Raw genomic sequence first — 23,631 nt, 5'->3', positions numbered from 1 at the left:
ACCGAGAGTTAGAGGCAACACCCAAAGTTTCAAATTTTGAAGGCGGACACCATAGCGGACTTCATGGCAGTCCTGGACCTGGAATACACAGTTGAGATTCAACAATTGACTTGACAAGACCTTCCTCACTCGTTCCCCCATTTGTTCCAACAGCATCTCAAAATAGTTTAAAATGCCTAATTAGTATATTTAAAATGTCTTAGTAAAAATAAAAGGAATTTGGCTAAAAATAGCTCTTTAACATATTTTTTTTTTATGATAATTTTAATTTGTGTCTTAGTTGTTGATGAGTAGGTAATAGGATGTTTGATTAGTAGCTAAAGATTTCTCTCAAAAATAATATCAAAATGTCTTGGGTTTCAAAGATTTGTAAGTAGCAGGATGTTTGACTAGTAACTAAAGATCTCTACCAAAAATGACATCAATATGCCTTGGATGTCAAAGATTTTTCACAACAAGAAATTAAGGTTTATTCATTCTGGTGAGAAATACACTAACCAGTGTATAGGATGAATAATAACCCAAAAATAGCCGTAGGATCTTAGGTGAGAGTGTCTGGAGGTAGCAGACAAGGATCTTATGATGCAGTACCTTTATGTCAAATGTACCTTTATGTCAAATGTACCTTTATGTCAAATGTACCTTTATGTCAAGTATACCTTTATATGAAATGTATCTTTATGCCAAATGTACCTTTATGCCAAATGAGTTTATGTGAAACGTTTTTATGTCAAATGTACCTTTATGTCAAATGAGTTTATGTCAAATGATACTTTATGTCAAATGTTTTATGTGAAATGAATTTATGTGAAGTGATTTTATGTCAAATATTACTGATCCGTTTTCAGCTATCATAGCTTTTTCATTAAATATCAATCCATACAAGCTCAGATAATTAATTTAGTCTTGTTAGAGTCGTCCTGTTAATTACAAACCTTGTAGGAGGATTCCTACAACAGCATAATCTAGAAAGCGTGACAACTCTATAATATCATCCATTTTAACAAGGGTACTTTTGTATGATATAATTGTCCTATTGAATTGATTTTTAAATCTTTAAATCCCAAGACTACTTGACGTGCCCCCCCCCCCCCCCTCCAATTTAAAATAAATTGAAAACATGTGGAGGTAGTGATTTTTTTCTTATGATCAACCGATGCGGGGGGCGGGGCCTTAATCTGCGGAAATACCTTTTACCCAATATAACCTAACTTAACCTAAAGTAACTAACAAACAAAAAAAACTGACTCCCTCTCCCCCTAATTTTAAAATTAACTTAAAAAATAAAGGGGGATGGGGGTAGGTTTTAGTGCAAACAAGGCACTTTATGTGAAAGCACCAAATATTTTTGAAGGGTTATTTATTTATCTATTTCTTGCACCACATTTTCCTACCAAATACTTTCTATTGCGCGCAAAAAAAAGTTGTTCTGTGCGTGCAAGCACACATAAACACACAAACACTGTTCTTATAATTTTGTGGCACTAAGGCAAGAGAAATTATTTATTTTTCCTTTTCACTGCATCATATGGCAGACATGGCGTTTTTTTTTGTCAGATGGTAAAAATATTTACCATTTAAAACCAATCCTTACTAAAAAAGTAACAGGATGTCTCTCTGTCTTTAGCCAATGTTCTTGTTAACCGCTGAACTGATAGGATTCTCCTTAACATTAAAGATTCTGCATCATATGGCAGGCATTTTGTTTTTTTGTCAGATGGTATAAATATCAACCATTTAAAACCAATCCTTATATAAAAGTAACAAGATGGCTGTCTGTCTTTAGCCAATGTTCTTGTTAACCGCTGAACTGATAAGGTTCTCCTTAACATATGGCGACCATTTTGCTTTTTGTCAAATGGTATAAATATTTTGAAAACATAATCCTTATATAAAAGTAACAGGATGTCTCTCTGTCTTTAGCCAGGATCTAGTTAACCCCTGAATTGATAGGGTTCTCCTTTACAGTGAAGCTTCTTATAGTTCTAATTTGGGGGGGGGGGGGGTAAAAATTTATATATCATATAGGCAATATAGTTTTTAAAAAAAAAAAATTTTTTTTTGGGGGGGGGGTAAAAATTCATATATCATATAGGCAAGGACGTCCAAGCTTTTATTCATTTGGGGGCTTAAACTAAGTTATCACCTCTTCGTATTTTAAAAGACAATATTAAAGTAAAAAGTTAAAAATGATATTAAAACGTAGCTTTTAGATCTATTTTTATTAATGACAATGAATTTGCAAAATATAAATAATCATATATTCTTATTAAAAGCGAAGCTTTTCTATAATTAGGGTCGGTCCGTCCGTACGTCCGTCCGTACGTCCGTAACGGATAGCTTTTTTCGTTAATTTAGGCATGTTAGAATTGTCCTATCGATTTCAAATTTTGCATGGTGATTTCTTAAGTTGTTAGGTACGATTTAGAAAGCGTAGCAACTCTATAATCATCACCAAAATTTCCGTACGTCCATTTTAAACATGTTGATTTTTTTTACTTTTTTAACAACAAATTTTTATGTGATCTAATCATCCGATTGATCTGATTTTTGGTATATTGATTCCTGAGACAACAAAGTATAATGTAATCAGCGAAGCAACTCTATAATCAAGTCCTAAAAATGTTAGTATATCCATAAACATTATCCTGAATCAAGCAGTTTTTCAACAAATTTACTTACAATTTTGCTTCGACTCTTATACATTTATATTATGATTATTCAGTTCTGACACTGTACAAGTGTTAATGTCCGTTTGTCCTACCGTTTCAGTGCTTCGCTTTTATGGATGTTGTCATCCTTGTTATCTTAAAAATGCAACTTTAGTCAGAATTTTTTGACAATATCACAAAGATTTGATTTGACTTCTCCCCTTAATATAAAGCTAGCGGCTGCGCCCATGGCACCTAGGAGCCTCTATATTTAAAGGAATACGTAAGGGAAGAAAATAGCTAAAAACCCTCCCGAGTTACTTTAATCTTAATTTAAATAGCCTAAAACCACCCCAGGACCTATGAGAAGATTCTCAAAATTTGTGAACTTAATCTTTATCGGATCAGGAATTATCAAAATCTTAAGCTACAAGAAAAAAAAACTATATTACTTTTTAACGCATACTAGCGGCTATGCCCCTAGAGGCATCTAATCTAATTGTTTCCTTTCAATCTATTTTAAAATCAGCTATTTACCAAAAATATTTTTTTCCGATAGATGGTGTTAGTTATGTTTTTAGCAAATTTTTTTTATTTAATTTATTTTTGTCAATTTCTCTAGGGAGGGTGGTGGTACCCTCCCCCAAAATAGTTATTAAACCATCCCGGAACCTACGAGAAGCTACCATGTTAAGGAGAACCTGAATGACGAGCAGTTAGCGATATCCTTTGGTACAAACAGACAACAAAAAAAACATCCTGTTACTTTATTATAAGGATTGTGCTGTTTGTTCGTCTAAGGCAAATGATACTAGAAACTGATATACCAATCATTATCTGATTTTTTAGACTAGCTGTGTGTTGGTTTTGATGCTCATATGTTCTTTCATTTGTCAGCATAAAACTTCTGGGAAATTTAGTAGATCTTTATTAATTAGTACAAACGTGTACACCACAATCTTCGACCAATGATTTTAAACCACAGAAGGGGTAATTTATTATTGGGGAGAGGATACATCATTTCATCGTCAATTGTCTTATCCTTTAATAACACTGTTTGCTAGTATGATGCATGTAGAACCTCGTGAGACAAAGATGAACAATGCATTTCAATATTGTATTTTTTAAACAAGGATGACAGCTTCCCTAAAAGCAAAGCTCAACCAATCAGAAAGTGTAACAAACGTATACAGTATCAGCACATGAAGAATCAGTTTCATAATAATATACGGTAATGTGTCTCAATTTGGTTGAAAACAGCCATTCACTTAGCCTCAATGCCCTGCCCACAGTCAGCTTCAGTAGCCACAGCTTTCCTTAGCCGAAGTCGCAATCTTGCATTTAGTTGCGCGGCTGCCTACCCCTAATATGTTTTAATTCATATAAGTGAAATTGAAATTTTAAAATTTAAAGAAGGTTGCGTGATTTTTATTATTAACAAAAATCCAGCAGTTTAACTTAAATAACATTTTCCCCTTTACATGTTCATAGTATCATTAATAAAAGAACATTATAATTTATATATGTATTTGATGCTTGATGAAGAAGATTTTTAGCTAAAAATTGAGCCGTTATCTTCAATAGCGGTTGGAAAAAAAAGTAATAGAGAAGCTTTACTAACAAAACACGTTGGATTTAGAACAAAATTTATTTTAATTACATCTTAGATTTCATTTCATAATATATAAGAATAGAAAATATATTAGATATTTCGCACCCCCCCCCCCCCACTAACACTATTTTAAGATAGATTTAAAAAAGGGGGGGGAGGGAGTAGTTTTTTTTCGATTAATTTTTAACTTGAGCAGAAAAAAATCGCTCACATTAATCTATAATTTATTTTAAAATATGGGGGTTTTTCTGTGCTCGATAGTCACTGTAAAGGGAAAACTCCATTATAATAATGGTTCTTTAATAAAGGAAAATACATCTGCACAGAAATAAAATAGAAATCCTTGAACTTTCAAACAAATTCATTTTTGCGCATTATTAATTTTTTTTGCAAATCATAGGTATTATCTCATTTTTCGCATATTTTTTAAAGTGCAGCTATTCTATAATTAGGGTATGTCCAAATGTCTTTTCTTCTAATTTTAAAAGAGGTAAAAATAATTTGGGTGTGGTCTTTTTTTTCCTAGGGGCGATTTCTCTTGATAAGATTTACTGTAAAAGAGAACCACATCGGTTCGCTGGTTATTGAGATCGTTCGCTATGCATAGACAGACAGACATCCTAGTAATCGTCACATTATCTAAAGTAGAAAGTTTGTTTGCCTGAATCTTATAAAGATTTCAATAACCACTGAACTGATTGAAATCTGCATTATCTAATCTTCACATTGGTTACTGGATAGTTTTATGACACTAGTTTTATTCATAACAATAAGTGGAACAAAATTTAAAGTTTTATTTTTGCTTAGATATTTAAATGTCAAAAAATCTACATGTAGACATAATTATCCTTGTTATTATTATTAAAAGAAATTTTAAATGCATTTCTCATTTGAAAATAATAGATTATTAGGAAAGAATCAGGGAGGGAGGAGACAATGGACTTTTAATTGCACTAGTACCCAAAGTTAAGGTAACGTTGTTCTTTATCGTTGGCTGAAAACTTTGGATTCTTTTATTAAATTTTCGATTGGTTGGTTCATTTACTAGCAGTGTCTAAACGTTTCAACCAATTAATTCATTCTACAGAAGAGGTACTCTTTAGAGAATATTGCTAGTGGTCCCCTGCATTGGTTTTAAGCTATTTTCTTAGGGGTTGGAGGTATTAGAGGCGAGGGTGGAGTTAGTCATAAACTTTCCTTTGACCTATAAAGCCTCATTTAAAGGAGAAACATATCGGTTTAGACAGTGGCTAGTAAGGTCCTTGGCTACAAACAGGCAGACACATATAGAAACACTAACAGACAAGTAGATATCTTGTTACTTTTATATTAGGCTTTTTACTGTTTTATTATTATACCCTGTCCAAACTTTTTACATTCTATTGATAAGCAATTTCAATTATGTTTATTATATCGACTAGTTATATAAAAAGTGGCCGAGGCTGACATAATATCGACTATTTTATTTTTTAGATATATTTTTAACAAAATTTATGTGTACTACTTACATGGCTTTAACATCGACAATAGAGACAATTTTTGACAGGGTCACCATAGACATCCAAGGGTGTGAGTAAAGGGGTGTTATACCCCCCTAAACCATTGAAACCCCTCATTTTACCCCCATAAAAATAAAACAGCTTAGAAGTTCTGTGGGTAAATTTCATATTCATTATTACCATAAGCTGTCCTTTTTTAATTCACGCCAAAATGCACTTCGTTTATTCAATATTCATTTATAAAATTTTATGAAAAAGTACGGACTAAAGTACAAATATTTACATATCATTCGTGGATTGAAATATTTCTTCGCAATTTCGAAAGAAAATTATTAAATTAGGTTAGAAATATTTAGATATAAATTTATCAGTGTATATACAGTTTATTAGACATCAAGATTAAATAAGCAAAGGAAAAAAGGATATAAACAAATAAAAACAAAAGGTGTTATCAGAAACACTGCTTCTCTATAACTAAGGTATGTCCGTTTGTTGGTCTGACAATAAGATGCTAAGAATTTTTCAAAGGTTTTAAAAAGTCATTAATTCAAAGGGTTGGTTATCTGTTGAATGTCACCTTAAGGGATCTACATAGTTAGCCTAGGTTGTTAGATCATACGAGGTAATTTAGGGGTGTTTGTGTAGACTTACAAACAGTTATGATTCGTGAGACTAAGCTTTTTAGAACAGCCATTGCGTGTTAAAAATGGACTGAAGGGACATTGGACTAGTCTACATTTTAGGTAATAAATTTCTTATACCTGTAGCTTAAGATTTCTATAACAACTGAACAGGTTGAGTTCTCTATTAGAAGGAAGCTTCGCATAGGTCCTGATATGATTTTAGGCTGCGTTATTTTTAGATTTAATGCGATGGTTTTAGGCTACTTTTCTGCCCCCTTAATACCCCTTTACAGACAAGGGGTTTATATCCCAGAAGCGTAGCCGGTAGTATATTATACTGGTAGTATAAAGTTTCATCTCTCATTTATTAGCTTAAACTAATCCAATAAAGATTTAAATCTACAGATGGGGTAATTTTGTTCATAATCATGTGGGATGTACATAAATTTTTCGTCTATTCTTTTTCCCATTAAGATATTTGGTTCTGAAAGCCAAGATAAGTTAGTGAGACAAAATAAGCTGTAGATAACAGAAATAATAGTTGATTACAAAACTTAGTCTAAGCTTTGCACCTTAGGTCATTTTCATTTTAACTTTTAATATCTACAGTATATTCATCAGGGAGGGAGGGGACATTGGGCTTTTATTACACTAGTCCCAAAAAGTTTTATAATAAAGTTATTTATTTGTAGGCTTAAAAGGACTCTCCACAGAAAAATCAACTTTGGATTTTTGAAAATCTAACCTGAAACTATTATTCTCTGTTCAATTTTAGGCATTTTTTGTTTTTGTGGCATCGCGATCGAAACCCTTTGAAAATTTTGTCCGCCAAATATAACCATCTTTTGCCGCAGTTGCCGCATTCATCGCCCTTCTCCGCCGCTACTCCACTATACATTGCGTACGTGGCTATACACAACACCCCCAGCCTCCATTTAATTTCTGAACAAGGGAGAGGGGAGCATGTATTAAAAAGCGATGAATAGCGGAGTAGCGGCGGAGAAGGGCGATGAATGCGGCAACGGCGGCAAAAATAGAAGCTAAAAATCACTAAAGCAGCACAAATTAAATGGCGGGAGGATTCACTTAAAGGAGGTAAAAAATTTCAAAGGGCTTCGATCGCAATGCCACAAAAACAAAAAATGCCTAAAATTGAACAGAGAATAATAATTTCAGGTTAGATTTTCAAAAATCCAAAGTTGATTTTTCTGTGGAGAGTCCTTTTAACAACTTTGAGACTTTTGTTGGTTTATTAAGTTGAGTGTCAAAATATTTTACCAACAAATAATGTAATCTACAAAAGGGATAATTTGTGTATCATCATTGGGGATGTACATCAATTTATCGACCATTGTCTTATTCCTTTAGAATATGTTGATCAATCCGCCACTACCCGAAAAAAAATCCCCAAAACTCTGCTGTAATCTGTTAGACGGACAACGACATACATAAAAAGTGATTGATCTACAGTGAGAGGAATCATCATCTACAAAATCCATCAGATGTCTATCATGAATAGCTTTCGATAAATTCTCCGTTTCTCCCATAATTGGTTGAAAAGTTTGGACACTGCAAGATTCAATAAAAGTTTTTAATCCGACAAATAAAAAAGAATGTTTGAAGACTTTGGGTACCAGTGTAATTTTCATTGCAATGTCCCCTCCCTCCCTTGTTAAAACTCAAAATGCCCCAAACAACCCAGCCTCTAATTTCCATGGTTGACAGATGAGATATTTATGGGCTTTGGTCAGGCCAATAAATGTAATAGATCTAGATCCCTAATCAGTAAATTGGACCAATAGGAACACTGGAGGGGGAAGGGGTTAAATAACTATATTTCCCTATCCCAATGACCTTGTGCCGACTCTCAATTGGGTCTTTGAAAATCAACCAATGGCGTAAGGAATAATAACACAGCCAAGTAGCAGAATACAATTTGCTAGCAGACGAAAAAAAGGGGGGGGGGGGTAGTTATCTGTATATACTACAGTATAGATCTGATGGAACAATATGGTCTTCTAAATTGGTAAAACGTGTACATATTTTGATACGAAGGGGAAGTTATATCGTCCAAAAATATCGGCACTCGTATTATTAGAATGAATAATAAGGTGACTAAAAATAAACCAAGATCTTCGTCTGCTAGAAATTACTTTCCAGTATGGATCGAAACCGAATAATATCCGCTAGATTAGAACCGATTCTAATCCACACTGAAAAATCATGTATCATATCATACTTCGTTTTCTACGAATATAAAAATGAACAATCATAATATTAGAGCCAGTTTTGTAAGCCCTTGCCTTTGGAATATCGGGGCTAACAAAACTAGTTTTAATCATATAATTGTACATTTTTATATCCGTGGAAAGCTGTTTATAATACGATGCGACAAATAACTATTTTAAGTTGGACGTATTATTGTGTCTGACAGACCATCTAGGTTGATAAATCTATTGTCAAGGCTCAATCCTTCAATTATCAGGTCTCGGTCCTTAAACAAATCAGGCCATTCATCAATTCCGAGGGATACAGGGAAAGGTCAATGGGCATTTAATTTAGCTAGTTCATAAAATTAGATATAATAATAGAGCCAAAAAGAGAAATAACTAAAGTTTTTGTAAATACTTTGATGTATTAAGACCCTCTGGCAATGATTATAGAGTTGCTACGCTTCTTAACTGCTACAATAATCAGCGTAAGTTAAAAATCTGTAGGACATTTTTAACATGCCTAAAATATCGTGGAAAGCCATCCTTTACTGACAGACCAACGGTCATAAGGACGGATCTACCCTAATTATAGAATAGCTTCGCTTTTACAGACAATTACCATCTTCCGTTCATCCAGGAAGCTGCTTGTCTGTTATAAAAGACATGCCCCTGAAATTTCTTGTGAACATTCTTCAAAGACTAATCTATCAAACACCCTATGTCCAATTACATTCTATGATTGACTTCTTATGGAGGATGTAATCCTTGTAAAAAATTTTTAATCTTTTTAAACAACAATTATTATTAAACCAAAACATATTATAATTAGAAATACAATTATCAAATTATAAAACAAACAGAAACAATAATATTAACTAAATCACAAAATTTGATTACATATTATTATTCATACTACAGATTGTAATAGTTTTGTAGGATTTTAAACGTTTTATGTAGTTTTATTCAAAGGATTTGATAAAATTGCAAGAATAGATTTAGTAGATCTAGATACCTACTCAGTAAATTGAACCAATAAGAAGATGGTGCAATAACAATCCGCCCTCATAATTGGTTATAGCGTGTACACATTTTGGTAGAAAAGAACAATAATTTTCAAAATTTCATTTATATTATACAAAAGTTCAATACAAGAGAATTAGCTAGCTTTCGGGAAATTATGATCCAAAAATTTCGTTGCTCGCATTATTGGAATCATATATGACTAAATAAAAACCCAAATCTTTTCAAGTTGGTCAGATTATTGTACTAAGGAGCTATACTATTCGGATCTAATGCATTTTACGGTAAAATATTCCTGGTAACGATTATCTTCAAAAGTCTATGAATTTAAAAGCTGCGAGCTGCCATTAGGCTGACAGTACATGTGTCATGCTCGCACACGTATTAAGCGGCATAAAAAGGCCTATCAATAATCTGGAATAGCCAAGATCCAACTATGTACAGGAAAAGCCTCACTGAAGAAAAAAAGCGTAACATGAACATTTACCGTAAAATGCACTAGATGTAACTATACAAAAAATCATCAAATTATTGAACAAGGAAGAATCTATAAAATCTGAGGAACGTAGTAACCACACCAAATGTAGAGTACAGAGAATAACATAGCAGGGGTAGGAACTGGTATTTGGCAGCTCCAGGTATCATGGAGTGTAGGATCTCACTGTAGACAAACACCAAGCAGCCAGACAGAAGGTACAACTTCTCCCATAGGCATAATATCTCCATTCTGAATAAAACAATCAAGATTAACATGTAGTTTTCGAAACATTATATAATCAAAATCACACCTATTAACAACTTGGTAGGTAGTTCAAAGTATTTATACCTATCTAAAAGAAACAGGATGATTGTCTGTGTGTGTGGCAAATAATCTCACTAACCACTGAACCTACACGGCATTCCTACAGGTTCATAACTATTTGTTGAAATGGTACCTCCGGTACCTCAAGAAAAAATTCCATATGATCAAAAAAGTCCCCCCTCCAAAATAAATTTCATTTAAAAATTAAAATGAAAGTGGGGTCGGCTACTCACAACTCCTCCTCTCCCTTATTTTCCACAAAGGTCCATAAAGGCCTCGTGGGGCTAACAGCTAGTTATCAAATATACTAATTTAATCCTTTTGTCGAGGTTGTAAATAAAAATGATAAAAAATCATATCTGTCCTTCCTTTGTTTTTTTGGTTTGATTTCAAATAGTGGCACATTTAATGATAAACTCAATCCCCCCCTAACTCGCTTTTTTTTACCTGTGCACGCGTTTTAGCATCTTGACAGCCAAAACAGACCAGCAAATGTGCAGCAAGGCCTGAAAAAAGTAAGATATTATCAACAAGGAACAGTATGTGTGATGTTTATTTTTGAAGAAATATTGAAATCAACATAAATTCAGTGGTTGTTTAAGTTTGAAAGCAATAATAAGATCTCTACTTGATAAAAGAATAATTTTTTTTTTGGGGGGGGGGGGGGTGAACAACAATAACATCCAGGAAAACCACTCCTGGAAACCCAACTTCTAGAAATGATACCTTGAGTAAGCATTAAGCAATCAGATATGAAACTTTTACAAAAGTATTAAACGTAGTTGATAATTTTGCCGCTAGACGTCTATAAATTAATTCAAATTAAAAAATTCTTAATTTACAAATTGGCTTGAAACTAAATTACTCTATTAATTTGACCAATTTATTACCTAAAAGATTAAAAGAATTTGTTAAATCTGATATTTGATACTTTTACTTTTAAGCATGTTTTGTTAATGATATAACTTTTTATTGTAAGGATAATTCATGCTCAAAGCTTAGCAGATGCTTCACCCTTCCAACTCGGATATAAAGAAATTTTTTAGTCCCATTTAAGGATAATTATTGAACAATTTTGTCATAAATAAAACCTAAACAAGAACCATAATTAACCTAACCTAAAGTAATAACAAACAAACGAAAAAGTAATATTTCAAAAGGGGGGACTGTTCTCGAGCTCAATTAAAAATAAATTAACTTAATTCATAATTTACTTTTAACATCCAACTAAACTCAAGACTGAAGAGGGTGCAATGTCCACCGAAATATATTTCAATAAATAGCTGGGAAATATCAAAGACTTTTTCACTCAGTGAATTTACCATTTAGTGTTTGGGTTGGTGTTTCACCGATCTAGCCCCAGAAGGAAAAGGCCAAAATTAAATTTTAAGTTTTACAGGTAGATCCAATCATATAAGACATTTCACAAAAAGTTAGATTGATAACTGTAAAAACAAGCTCAAACATCTGTGCAACATTATATACTAAAATTTCATTCCCTATAAGTGTACAAACTTTCCCCCCTCTTATGTCACATTTAGTATGGTGTGTTTGTATAATGTATGTCCAGTAATATCTCGACCTATTAAAAGAAAAAGTACCTAAGTTGTTTGTCTGTCTTTTAAGAACTCGCTAACCGCTGAACCGATTCATAGTAAAGTACACAAGTTACAAGATAGTTTTTTGTATCACCTCTTGGGGGCGAAACCCATAGGCTAGGGCTAAGCCAATAGTCTATTCTATATAGTTTTTCAAAATCAATAGCAGAGTCGATCCTATCTGAAGTTTGGAATAGATGGCATGAGCTATTAGAAAAAGACGGACAGACAGTCACTAATTTTTAAAAAGCTTCTGAATTGACAATTAGCTATACGGTGATTGTAAAGGTGTTACCTTATTTGAAAAAAAATAAACATGATGTAATAACATCATAGTAGAACAAGGACAAATATGTTCATGTGAAGCAATACTAATCTAGAAAAAAATAACCTATAATTATTTAAATTTAGCTTGCAAATAATCTAAATATTCAGAACATTTATGTCTAAAAAAATATGAAGGAAGAATGAAAGGTTCATAATGTTTTGGTCAATTCACAATTAAGTTAAATCTGTTTGATTTATTCTTGGTTTTCCCAAATAATTCCTTTTTTATTAAATCTGCGCATAACATAAATTAGAATTATATTAAGACTAAAAACTCCCACAAAAACGCCCCAAAGAATTTTATAAAACCACACTGTTAAATGATTTTGGTTCAGAAACTGATTTGCTTGTAAGGAGCAAAGATGGGGCGATTGGTAAGTAATTAAAACATTAGAAATTACATTTTTTTTTGGAATTTTTAAAAGCGAAGCTTTTCTATAATTAGGGTCGGTCCGTCCGTTACAGTTAGCTCTTTTCGTTAATTTAAACAGGTTAGAATTGTCCTATCGATTTCAAACTTTGCATGATGATTCCTATAGGAGTTGAGTACAAGTTAGAAAGCGAAGCAACTCTATAATCGATACCAGAAAGTCCATACGTACATTTTAAACATGTTGCTTTTTAACTTTTTTAACGTCAAATTTTTATGTGATAGAATTATCCGATTGGTCTTATTTTTGGAATACGGATTCCTAGGACAACAAAGTACATTGTTATAAGCGAAGCATCTCTATAATCAAGTCCTAAAAATGTAAGTATGTCCGTAAACAATATCCTGTATTTAAGCAGTTTTTTAACAGATTTACTTACAATTTTGTTTAGTTCGACTTTTATACATTTTTATTTTGATTATTCAGTTCTAACACTATACAACTGTTAATGTTCGTTTGTCCTACCGTTTCAGAACTTAGCTTTAATGGATGTTGTCATTCTCGTTTAACCATAATAGAACAGGCCCTAACGCCGAACATTAATCTGTGTAGTTCCCTATAAACATAACATCATGTTATATTCAACTTTAGCATATGTTCAAATGTAACACAAAGTCAACTCCAAAATTTTTTTGCTTCCTTAGCCCATTTCAGGATTTTTAATACCTCTAAACAAATTTTAAAAATTGTTCTTGAAGCAAAAAAGCATAGAATTTGTAAAGTAAGAAAAAAAATAACTATGGTCTTAACTCTTTAATGATTAACAAATCTTTTTTTGAATCCTTGAAATTATGAAATTAATCATTTGAAATGTATAAAATTATCTAGTTGCTAGTGTTGTTTTTGGGGAATGTTGCTATACTTGAGCAAGTGTTAGCTCAATTTGGTAAGAATTAGTATTATAATTAAATTAATCCTAATGAAAAAAAACTAAAAGAAGTATTTTATCTGAACTTTAAGCTTATATTTTTGTTATATACAAATATATGTTATTTAGGTGGAGGAGGCTTTGCAGATTCTGATGGTAAATCACTTTGTTTTTACTTTTATGTTTAGCTTAACATTATACACGAAAAAGGCTTTATGTTTGCTTGAAAAACAAATTTTACTTTATAAAAATTATCAATTATACCTATAAAAAAACATCTCTGAGAATTTTCCAAATCCAATCAGTCTAATTATCAATAATTCTGAAATTTATTCTGTATTTTAAAGTGATAAATGAGATAAAAAGTAAGGAAATAAATATTAATTACAATTTTAGTGCTGAATATTTTTATGAATATCTATTTCTTTATTTAATCCAGACTGTAATTTCTGTGAAGATGGCTGGACTGGCGTTATAGCATATGGTAATATTTTATACTTGTTTTATATGTATTTCAATAATATTTTAAAAAGACTTTTTCTTGAAACAAAAACAATAATTTGTAAACTTGATCTACTATATTAACTGCTGTTATAAAAAATAGGAAAGAAAATGCAATATTAAGTTTCTTGAGCACTTTATCCAAAATAAAGGTTGATAAATCTATGCTTTTAATTTATGTAAAACAATATATTTTTTGATTCTAGTGAGGAAATGTATAAAAGAAAGTAAACCAAAAATTTCACTTCATTGAGGACCATACAATAATATGTATATTAGACTATATAACATGGAAAGAATTTTAATGTTAGAGGTAGATTTGAAATCTGCATCAAATTTTAAGGATTTTGTATAAAATTCGTTTTTTTGTATAATTTTTTATTCAAAAGCGCAAATACAATTTAAGTTAATTAATTTTTACATCTGTGATTGATAGATTGAAAACTACCTGCGCTCTGATTGGTTGAATGATGTGCGACACTTAAGCTCTCCAATCACAGATGTCAGAGTTAATTACCTAAAACTGCATTTGCACTAGTAAATAAACAATTATACAAAATCCTTAAAATTTGATGCAGATTTTAAATCTACCTCTAACATAAAAATTCTTTCCATCTTATATAGTCTAATGTATATCTATTACTGGACCTTTTCCTCAAAGTGTAAAGCAAAAACCAGGCATGGTGCTTGATAGGCAATCTTAGGGAAATTACAAGTAATATAAACAAATGAATGAATGTAATCTTACTTTAATTTATAAAAAAAATGTAAGTTAAAAAGATGTCAAAATTTTGCTAAGTTTTCTATTTATGCTTTAGGAAAATGTTACAAAATAACAACTGAAAAAATGACTTGGTGGAATGCTCTTCTGGAGTGCAAATCCTTGGGGGGAGAGCTTGCTACAATACTTTCAAACAACGAAAATGACTACATTTCTAGTGGTAAGATAACTTTTAAATTAAATTGTACATTTACTTAAATAAACATTTTAAAAGAGCCTTGTTCTGTCTGATGTGTTGACCTTCTAGGCCTAGCTGTGCTCAATAAAATTGTTTTGTTCGTGCATTTATTTTATTATGCCTTTGAGGTCTGTCACCAATTAATTTATAATCTAATTTCAGTTCTTCTTGCTCCCTCAGAAGAAAATTTTGGATTTTGGTTTGGTGCAAATGATATAGATAATGCATTTAATTTTGTGTGGCCTTCTGAATCTCCTGGTAACATATTTTCTTTCAATTATATTTTTACTAAATACATTAAAAGGCAGAAAATTTAGTAACTACCTTTAACACAATTGAAATGAAAGGCAATAACTTTAGGGGGGGTGGCATTAAATGACCTCGCCTCAGAATGGGGTCAATGGTATTCACCAAGTAGCTAAGGAAAGGTTCTTATTTTAGTATCCTTTACTGATTGGGCACCAAACCAGCCAGACAATCATGGAGGCATAGAGCACTGTCTTATGGTAAACATTTAACACTAAATTAAAAATTATAAAGAGAGCTGGAATACATAAAATGACTAATTATTTTAAGTTTCTTGATAGGTAAATTTTCAAGGATATTTTTGAAACATAAAGGGATAGTTTCACGAAGTGCATTTAAAAAAAAATAGTGAACTGTAAGTTTTTTCTATTTTAAATAACGTAGTAGTGCATAATATAAAGTTATTGATTAAAATTAAAAGATTTGACCAGGGATTTTCCTTAAAAACTGAGTTTTTATTTTTATTTTCAACTTCGTTGCATGTTATATATGGCAAAAACTTTTTTGTCATAAATACAACTTTAGATAGCATTTACTAGTTAATAGAACTTCAAACTTTTTATACAACCAAATACACATAACAACAAAGAATGACCAATAAAATATTTAGTATAGTACTTAGAGTAGTGATCTTTTTATATGTCTTAGTAGAATATAGGTATTAGGTATTGGCATGGATAGATATGATTGTGATAAAGAATTTTAACATTGACGGAACTTTTTTTATTTGACAATATCCAAAAAAAGTTAGTGATTTGCAACATAAATTACATGAGAATGGTCTTTTTATATATATATGTATATATATATATATGTTTTATGGTTAGTTGGTATTTCCGCGTGAGATAATGTGTATATTGTAAGTAAACCGGACGGTTTTCTTATTTTTTTTAAAAAGAATCTATAGAAAACCTGTCCTATAATGAACCGGACGTTATTTTTTATGTTTTTTAAGTAACTTGTCCCAAGGGGAACCCCTGTTCAATTTTTTTATAACTCTTGTGAAATATGTGGAAAAAGATTCTCTGATATTGGTTTTTTGGCTATACATATTTGGAAAAAAATAGACCATTCTCATGTAATTTATGTGGCAAATCACTTTAACTTTTTTTAGATATTGTCAAATAAAAAAAGTTTGGTCTGGTCAATGTTAAAAATTCTTTAACATATAATCATATCTATCCAATGCCTAATATATTCTATCAAGACATATAAAAGTTCACTACTCTAAGTACCTTAACTCTTTAAATACACTTCGTAGAACTATCCCTTTAAATTGTAGAGATGGAAGACTTATGATTGGAAATGGAATGACTACCAATGTCAAAAGCAACTTCCCTCTGTGTGCCAAAAACGTATCAGGTAAAGGACAATATTAATAATTTAAGAAACACTATTTTAAGCTTATGCTTTTATTTTGAGTTTAAGTAAAAATTGCCATAAAAGAAGTATTTTTTGTATTCAATACAATTCAAACATCTTAAATATTTCCATTTTTCAAGCTTCAAGCAGTTAAATACACGTGACTTTCAAATATTAATCATCAAAATTTTAGAAGCGATAGAAATGATAGAGAAAGAATAATAAGATGTCACCCTAAATACAGTAGATTGTCAGGACTACTTTCACGTGGCTAAGTTCAGTTGCGCAAGCAAAACTAGAACCAATGTTTACACATTAAATGCAGAAAGATAATATTGGTTGAAAGGGGTTTACACTTCATTCCCATTAATAATTTTTAAAAAATATTCAAAAAAAAGTTTGATGATACTATTGTAATTAAAGCAAAAAATTATTATAATGGATGGGGGGAGGGGGAGGACAGGTGTATGATACATGTTTGTAACCAAACCTAAAACCCAAAGGAACTCGAATAATCTTGGCAGGATAGTTGTTCTATATAATGTGAAACTGTGAAAAACGGCGGTAATACCACCCCTCTTACCGAAAACCACTGTTCCATGCTGAATATCTTTTTGCTTTTTCATATCATATTTGACAATTTTAAAACATTTGAAATAAACTTAAATTTTTTTCAACAAAAAAATCCCATATCTTGAATAACAAAAATTTAAGGAAAATTTTTCATCGATAGTGTCCTTCCAGTCACCGTTACTTCACAGTTCCATATTTTGCTACATCAAAGCAACTGCAAATATAAATTTAACTCTTTTTTTTGAATTCCTTTATTTAAGTGTGGTTAAAAAAAATGTCTAATACCTTTTCCCCCTTTGGGATTTCTGAGAAGTGTAAACGTTTCTCTTTTCTCATAATCCCCTGATTAAAATTCATTTTGTTATTGTAAATTTAAATTTTTATATAATATGTAATATTTTCCTTAAATACTTATTTATCCTTAAAGATGTTAAATAAACTTTTTGATTCACAAAAACTGTTTATAAAAATTTTATTTTGTTTTACCAACCAGGGGCGGGACTTCCCAGAAAAATGTATCACAACATCAGGGTTTTAAGCCGAACAATACTTCACACAAGATTAGGTTTTAAGTCTACAATGACTTTCCAACCAAAACTTTTTTCCTTCCAATAAACATGACATTTGAATTTTTGGATCATGCCCTGAAGTTGAAAAGCGAATATAAAAAACGTTGATAAAATTAAAAAGTATAGAAATGGGGATGCACTTAGCAGGGCATAGGGATGCACACTCCGTGAGAATCTGAGCCCAAATTTAAAGACACACTGAGCACAAGCATGGCGGATGTTTTCGTGTCTTTTTAACCATGACCTATGGACTAAGTAATCCGTGGAAAGCTGTCAGTGTCTATAGCTTTCTATCTTAAAAACCATCCGAGAAAATTACATTTCCCCTATAGCGTTACGGACGAACAAAGAAGACAGACAGACCAAGAAACGTTTACCTATATATATTCTCACCTTAGTATACAACTCCTGATGTTGAAAAAGTAGTGGAAACAGGCTAAAATGTCCAGTTATAGCCAAGGATCAAAAATAATTGTCTTATCCCTTAAAATCCCTGCCTTAACTATCCTACCTTAGTATACAGCTCCTGATGTTTGAAAAGCAAAGGAAACAGGCTAAAATGTCCAGTTATGGCCAGGATCAAAAAGAATCTCGCCTCCTGTTGGTTTAAAATCACGTTTCATTAAGAATTTTTTTTCTCTGGTAGTATGTCGTTGTCTTGGCCTGTAAAAGACACATCACTCATTACTAAGCCCACACATTTAGGAATTCCAATCAAAGGTCGTGTAATTAAAGGGATGATAGTCTGTTTAATGGTACTTTATCTAATATCCATTAGATAACCAGAACCCTATCATTTTTAGGTAATTAGCTAGGAAAAATAAGTGGTCATAATGGATGTAAAATATGCGTAAATATTATGACACGGCAAACATTGTCGTCAATTTAGGTTGCTATTTCCCCTGTCATCTATTGATTAGTTCGTTAACCCAGTAGGACTGGAGCAGATAGGGTTAAGAGGGGATCATTATTTTAACCTACTACATGGTTCACTTTATTAGAGCACATGATAATCTGGTGTAAGATCCAAATAATAATAAATCAATTGTAATATTATACATTACTAAATAACCATGCTTAGAGTAGAACGAATGTGATTTAAAACCTTCCTGTTTAGAAATAACAGACAGTAGTGTCATAGGCACAATCATGATTAGTATGGCCTTCTCGTGCACGTGCCACCCGAACAAGAACGAGCACCATCCGCAAATGGTTAAGCTCCTTCAAAACAAGAATTTTCTCAGTTGAAGAGTGTATAACATCAACCCTTGAAATTCAGGGATGTCAAAGGATAAGAAATATAATTTGATATAAACCCTAAATCATTGTAAACATAATAATCCATTCAGCATTTAAGAAACTGATAGTTTGAATAACAGTCCAATGAATATTTGAACATAAGTCTCCGATTTTGTTTAACTAAATAAAGATAGGTAGGTACCTCTCTTGTTTTTAGAACTTTGGAAACCAACATAATTTTCAGTAAAGGTCCCATTCCTTCCTAAAATCAGATATTGGCATTTGGATTTTAATTGAACTAGTATCCAGTTTAATAAACAAGTTCTCTTATTTGTTGGCTTAAAAACTTTGGTTACTTTTATTAAATCATGATAGATTGGTTTAAAATTGCGTTGTCCAAACTTTCCCAATAGTTAATAACTATAATCTAGAGATCGGGTAATTGTGTTTATCATGATCAGGTACATACATCAATGAATCATCCATTGTCTTATCCCTGAGATCTTTGAGTTAATTTAATTTCACTTGACAACTGGGAGAATGCCTGATAAAATTGATGCTAGTGGGGGCTCTCCATAGTTTGATGAGGGCAGGAAGCATCATGACAAAAGTTGTAACAAATGTGGCCAGGGGAGGGACTGAAGGCAGTACAACATGCTCTATGTCCTGAATCAATTAGAGAAAATTATTGAAAAAATATTTATTTTTTGTCGATTTCCCTTAAAGTGCCTTGTTGAGCACTGAAACCCTCCTCTATCCTCTAATTGAAAATAGAGGGGGTAAGTAATTTTCGTTTATTTGTTTATTCATTATGTTTAGGTTTGTTTTTTTTTATACAGGGTAGCCAGGGTAGTTCTTAACAGGCAGTTAGTAGTAAAACACCCATTATTTAAAGAAATATTTTTCTTTAGAAGGTATGGAATTTCTATATCTGGATGTTGGCAGTTGTTAATTTAATAAAAATGGTCTGCAAAATCCAAGTAATAATATATCGATTTCTCTATATTCCTGAACAAGTCCACCAGTCATGGAAGCCTCTGGAGTACCAGAAATTTGCAGGTAACCACTCTTCTTACCAGCTATGGTCAACACCTTGTTATAAGAATAAAATAATACTATGGATTGTTAATAACCAGATTTTAAGACCTAAATCTCAAAATTAAAATAGCCTAAAACCATCACAGGACCGATGTAAAGCTTATCTAAAATAGAGAACCCAATCGGTTCAGTAGTTATTGAGATCCTAAGCTTCGATAACGAAAAAAACCTTACTACTTTACATAATAGGATTAAGACATAGCTACCATATAGATATCTTAAGGGATAAGACAATAAATTGATGTACAGTACAACCCTAATTATGATAAAAAAAATTGATTATGATAAAACCCCTTAAGATTAAAATCATTCGTAAAAAGTTTAGACATTACAAGTTTGTACCAAAATATAGGTATCTACCTAAAATATTGAAGCTAACAAATAAAAAAATAAACCTATGGGTATCAGTACTATTTTGTAGTCCAACGACCTTAAAGTGGTTAAAAAAAATATACATTTGAATTAATCTATCACTTAATTTATTCTTTCCTTGTCGGCAGTGTTGTACAGAGCCCAAAAATTGGGCGCCCAATAGGCATGACAAAGTCCTCGTTTAAATGGAAACAGTCTACTTAGAACCTGTTGCATTTGAAACATGAACGGGCCGAACGAAGAGGCGCAAATAAAAAGCACTACAAAGGCAAGCTTATACAGCCTTGAGAAATAGAAGTTGTTTTTATGGAAGCAGTAAGCTCGCAGGAGGAAAATAAAATAGGCTGGCGCTATGTACACGTAAATGTGTTTGAGGTTCAGCAGAACTGAAAACCACAAGGCTCCTGTAGTTAAGAATATGTGAGTTGATTTTATTATGGATATAGAATATACGTGGATATTATTACAAGGGAAAAATAGTCGTCAATTTAGGTTGCCAACATGGACATCAATTATTGGTCAGTTAGTTCATCCAGTTCATCTGTATATTACAATTAGATGTTGAAAAGTTTGAACATTCAACTTAATGAACCAATCATTCAAAATTCATTAAAAGTCTTCAAAGTTGTTAGGTATGCCAACGAATAAGAAAACATTGTTATAAAACTAGTTTGTAATAAACAGCCCAATGGCCCCTTGCTCCCTGTAAATCAACTCATATTCCTTACTATCCTGTTAAGAACCGATCCTGCATTATGGCGCCAACGGACAGTAGCAGAACTCCAAATAGAAACCCATTGTACTGGAAATGTATATGATCCACCAAGAATAGACCAGCATTGGCTAAAAAGTATAACATTAAGATTTTTTCAATGATGATAACAAAATTTCCCCTTCTTTAGATTAATATTATTAGTCGATACTAATTAGTACCAAGAATTAATAAAAGTACCCAATTTTTTTACCTAAATAAAACGAGAACTAGCCTATAAAACTTAGGGAACCAGTATAATTTACAGTACAATATCATTATCCAATCCCTCCCTGGATAAATTAACCTTTCTTTTAAGAAAAAAATCTCAATTGCCTATAAGCAGGAAGAAGACCGCGGCATCCCTGGAAGGTCCCCTCGCTTGAATACTCTTTAAATTGTGCATGTTCTTGGTGCACAGCCACGCCCCATAGGCAAATAAAAAGTCTGTCACAATCACAGATAGCCGTTGGAATAAAATGGTTTTGCTACTCGCGTAATTTAGGTTCTTGATTTTTAACATTCCTTGAAAAGCATATCTTTGATAAAAAAAAATTAATGTTATTTTTCTCTTTTATTGCACTACCTTTGTTGTTAGGTCCTATTTGTTATGGTTTGAACTTTTTTAAGGCCACGGCATCCCCAGTAACTAAATCATTTTGATCTAGATAATAAAATAGCAAATAGGTAGGTATCAAATCCTGCTTGTACATATACAAGAGCACCTAATGCAAAGCATTTAGACCAACAAATTAGAGAACGTGTTTATTAATCTCTGGGGAATACCAGTGTAATTTACAGTCAAATTTACCGTCCTGATAAAACATCAAATTTACCGTCACTCATTTTATGAAATAAACTCTTATTACTTAATTATTAAGCCTGAAACTTATCCATCGGTCAAAAAAAGACTTTAATTGCTATCAAAGATTTGCTGCCTGGATCAAAATAGTACGCCGCCTTTGAAAGGGCGAACTCGAACCAGGCAAAGAATGGCGGATAATCCAGTGTCCAGGGAGATGTGGACTCATAGTACCAGTCCTCCAGGTTCTTGCTGGAGGTGATGGCCAACCAGTTCCGGTGCACCTTAAAAATAAATATAGTAGATCTATATGGTCAATCTAGATCCATAATCTGAAGACTTTCTAATCAATATTATGGCCACATATTTTCTCCATTGTTTTCCTATTGGCTGGTTTGTAGAGTATTTAACTAAATTATATCTATTACCTCAAAATCTGTTGATTTATAAGAGGGCAGGTAAAGCAGTTTCACACAGGATAAAACTATAAATCCCGCCAAGAACATTTTTAATTATTCAAATATTATGTCAAGCTCTCAAAAATGTTTAAGCCATTTTAAATTTATGGTCGACTGAAATTTAAATATATAGATATTAAAAAGAGAGGGGTAGGTTTCTGATAAAATCTATAAAGGTTATGTGTTAATTATAAGTAAAAAACAGTAGCTAGTAAAACGATAAAAATTTATGTTAACTTTTTAAAAAAAAATTTGTCTATAGTTCTTTTCTAAAATATCAAATAATAAAAGAGTTGAATAATTATATAATTGTAGTTGAATTAATAAACTATGTAGTAATTAAAGATAGAAAGGTTTTTTTCTGTAAATTTAGAAATCTAAAATACTTCATGCATTTTAAGGAAGCTATAATCTAAAATTTAGGATGGTTTTAGGCTATTAATCTGTCTTTTACTACCCGTTCAAATACGATGGACAAATGAAAAGAATATAAATAAATAACTTCTGTGTCGTGTATTTGTTGACAGACAAATGTAAATAAATTGAGGACAAGTTTTCTCTTGTCAAAATGTTCCAACATTAATATTGATTTTTAGACTCATATTTAAACTTTTTTTCATTAAACAAATCTATGATATAAATAGTTAGGTATCTTTTCTAAAGCTTAAGATCTCGGAAATGGTTTGTCTGATAGGTTAATGTTTTTTCAGGGAAGCTGGATAAATGTAATACGATGGTTTTAAACTGTTTATTGAAAATTTTCTCTCTATATTCTTCCTAATGCTAGAGGGAAAAGCCCGATGCATCGTAATAAAATTTTAAAAGTTTCCAAAGATATATTAGAAAACAAGATTTTACATACAAAAAATATTAAAATTACATTAAAAAAATGGAGAATATTTTGTCAAAGAGTTTTTGTCCTTGAAGCTGTTGGAGCGAAAGTGCCGCGGTAATTTTTTTTTCTAAAAAATGTCGTCATTAATATTTTTATATTTTT

At 31.8% G+C, this 23,631-nt stretch overlaps 2 protein-coding genes across 5 annotated transcripts; one reads left to right on the top strand and one right to left on the bottom strand.

Annotated features, from left to right (window-relative positions):
• Positions 1-9,382: 9,382 nt before the first annotated feature.
• xit (ALG6/ALG8 family glucosyltransferase xit) lies at positions 9,383-22,769 on the bottom strand. Of its 4 annotated transcripts, none has more exons than XM_080164503.1 (12): positions 22,605-22,769; positions 22,313-22,460; positions 21,711-21,899; positions 21,360-21,466; positions 20,746-21,031; positions 20,167-20,250; positions 19,698-19,824; positions 19,029-19,135; positions 18,426-18,517; positions 10,868-10,926; positions 10,106-10,345; positions 9,383-9,913 (listed from the first exon to the last, which is right to left on the bottom strand). In XM_080164503.1, exons 1-11 carry the CDS (start codon positions 22,680-22,682, stop codon positions 10,147-10,149), a joined length of 1,476 nt encoding a protein of 491 aa, XP_080020629.1. In that variant the 5' UTR covers positions 22,683-22,769; the 3' UTR covers positions 9,383-9,913; positions 10,106-10,146. The 4 variants fall into 4 exon arrangements, with proteins under 4 accessions (XP_080020629.1, XP_080020628.1, XP_080020631.1 ...); XM_080164502.1 differs by having other exon boundaries at positions 9,383-9,887; XM_080164505.1 differs by having other exon boundaries at positions 9,383-9,877.
• LOC145322487 (perlucin-like) lies at positions 12,678-17,796 on the top strand. The gene is made up of 9 exons (XM_080164506.1): positions 12,678-12,719; positions 13,605-13,662; positions 13,774-13,800; positions 14,084-14,128; positions 14,964-15,086; positions 15,267-15,362; positions 15,546-15,610; positions 16,693-16,772; positions 16,966-17,796. The coding sequence occupies exons 1-9, from the start codon at positions 12,708-12,710 to the stop codon at positions 17,045-17,047; spliced, it is 588 nt and encodes a 195-aa protein (XP_080020632.1). The 5' UTR covers positions 12,678-12,707; the 3' UTR covers positions 17,048-17,796.
• Positions 22,770-23,631: the final 862 nt, after the last annotated feature.

The sequence above is a fragment of the Acartia tonsa genome, chromosome 6 (assembly GCF_053477335.1).
Source record: "Acartia tonsa isolate MP-2025a chromosome 6, ASM5347733v1, whole genome shotgun sequence".
NCBI lineage: Eukaryota > Metazoa > Arthropoda > Copepoda > Calanoida > Acartiidae > Acartia > Acartia tonsa.
The sequence above is the reverse complement of the archived record's forward strand: the minus strand, read 5'-3'. Positions and strand labels throughout refer to the sequence as shown.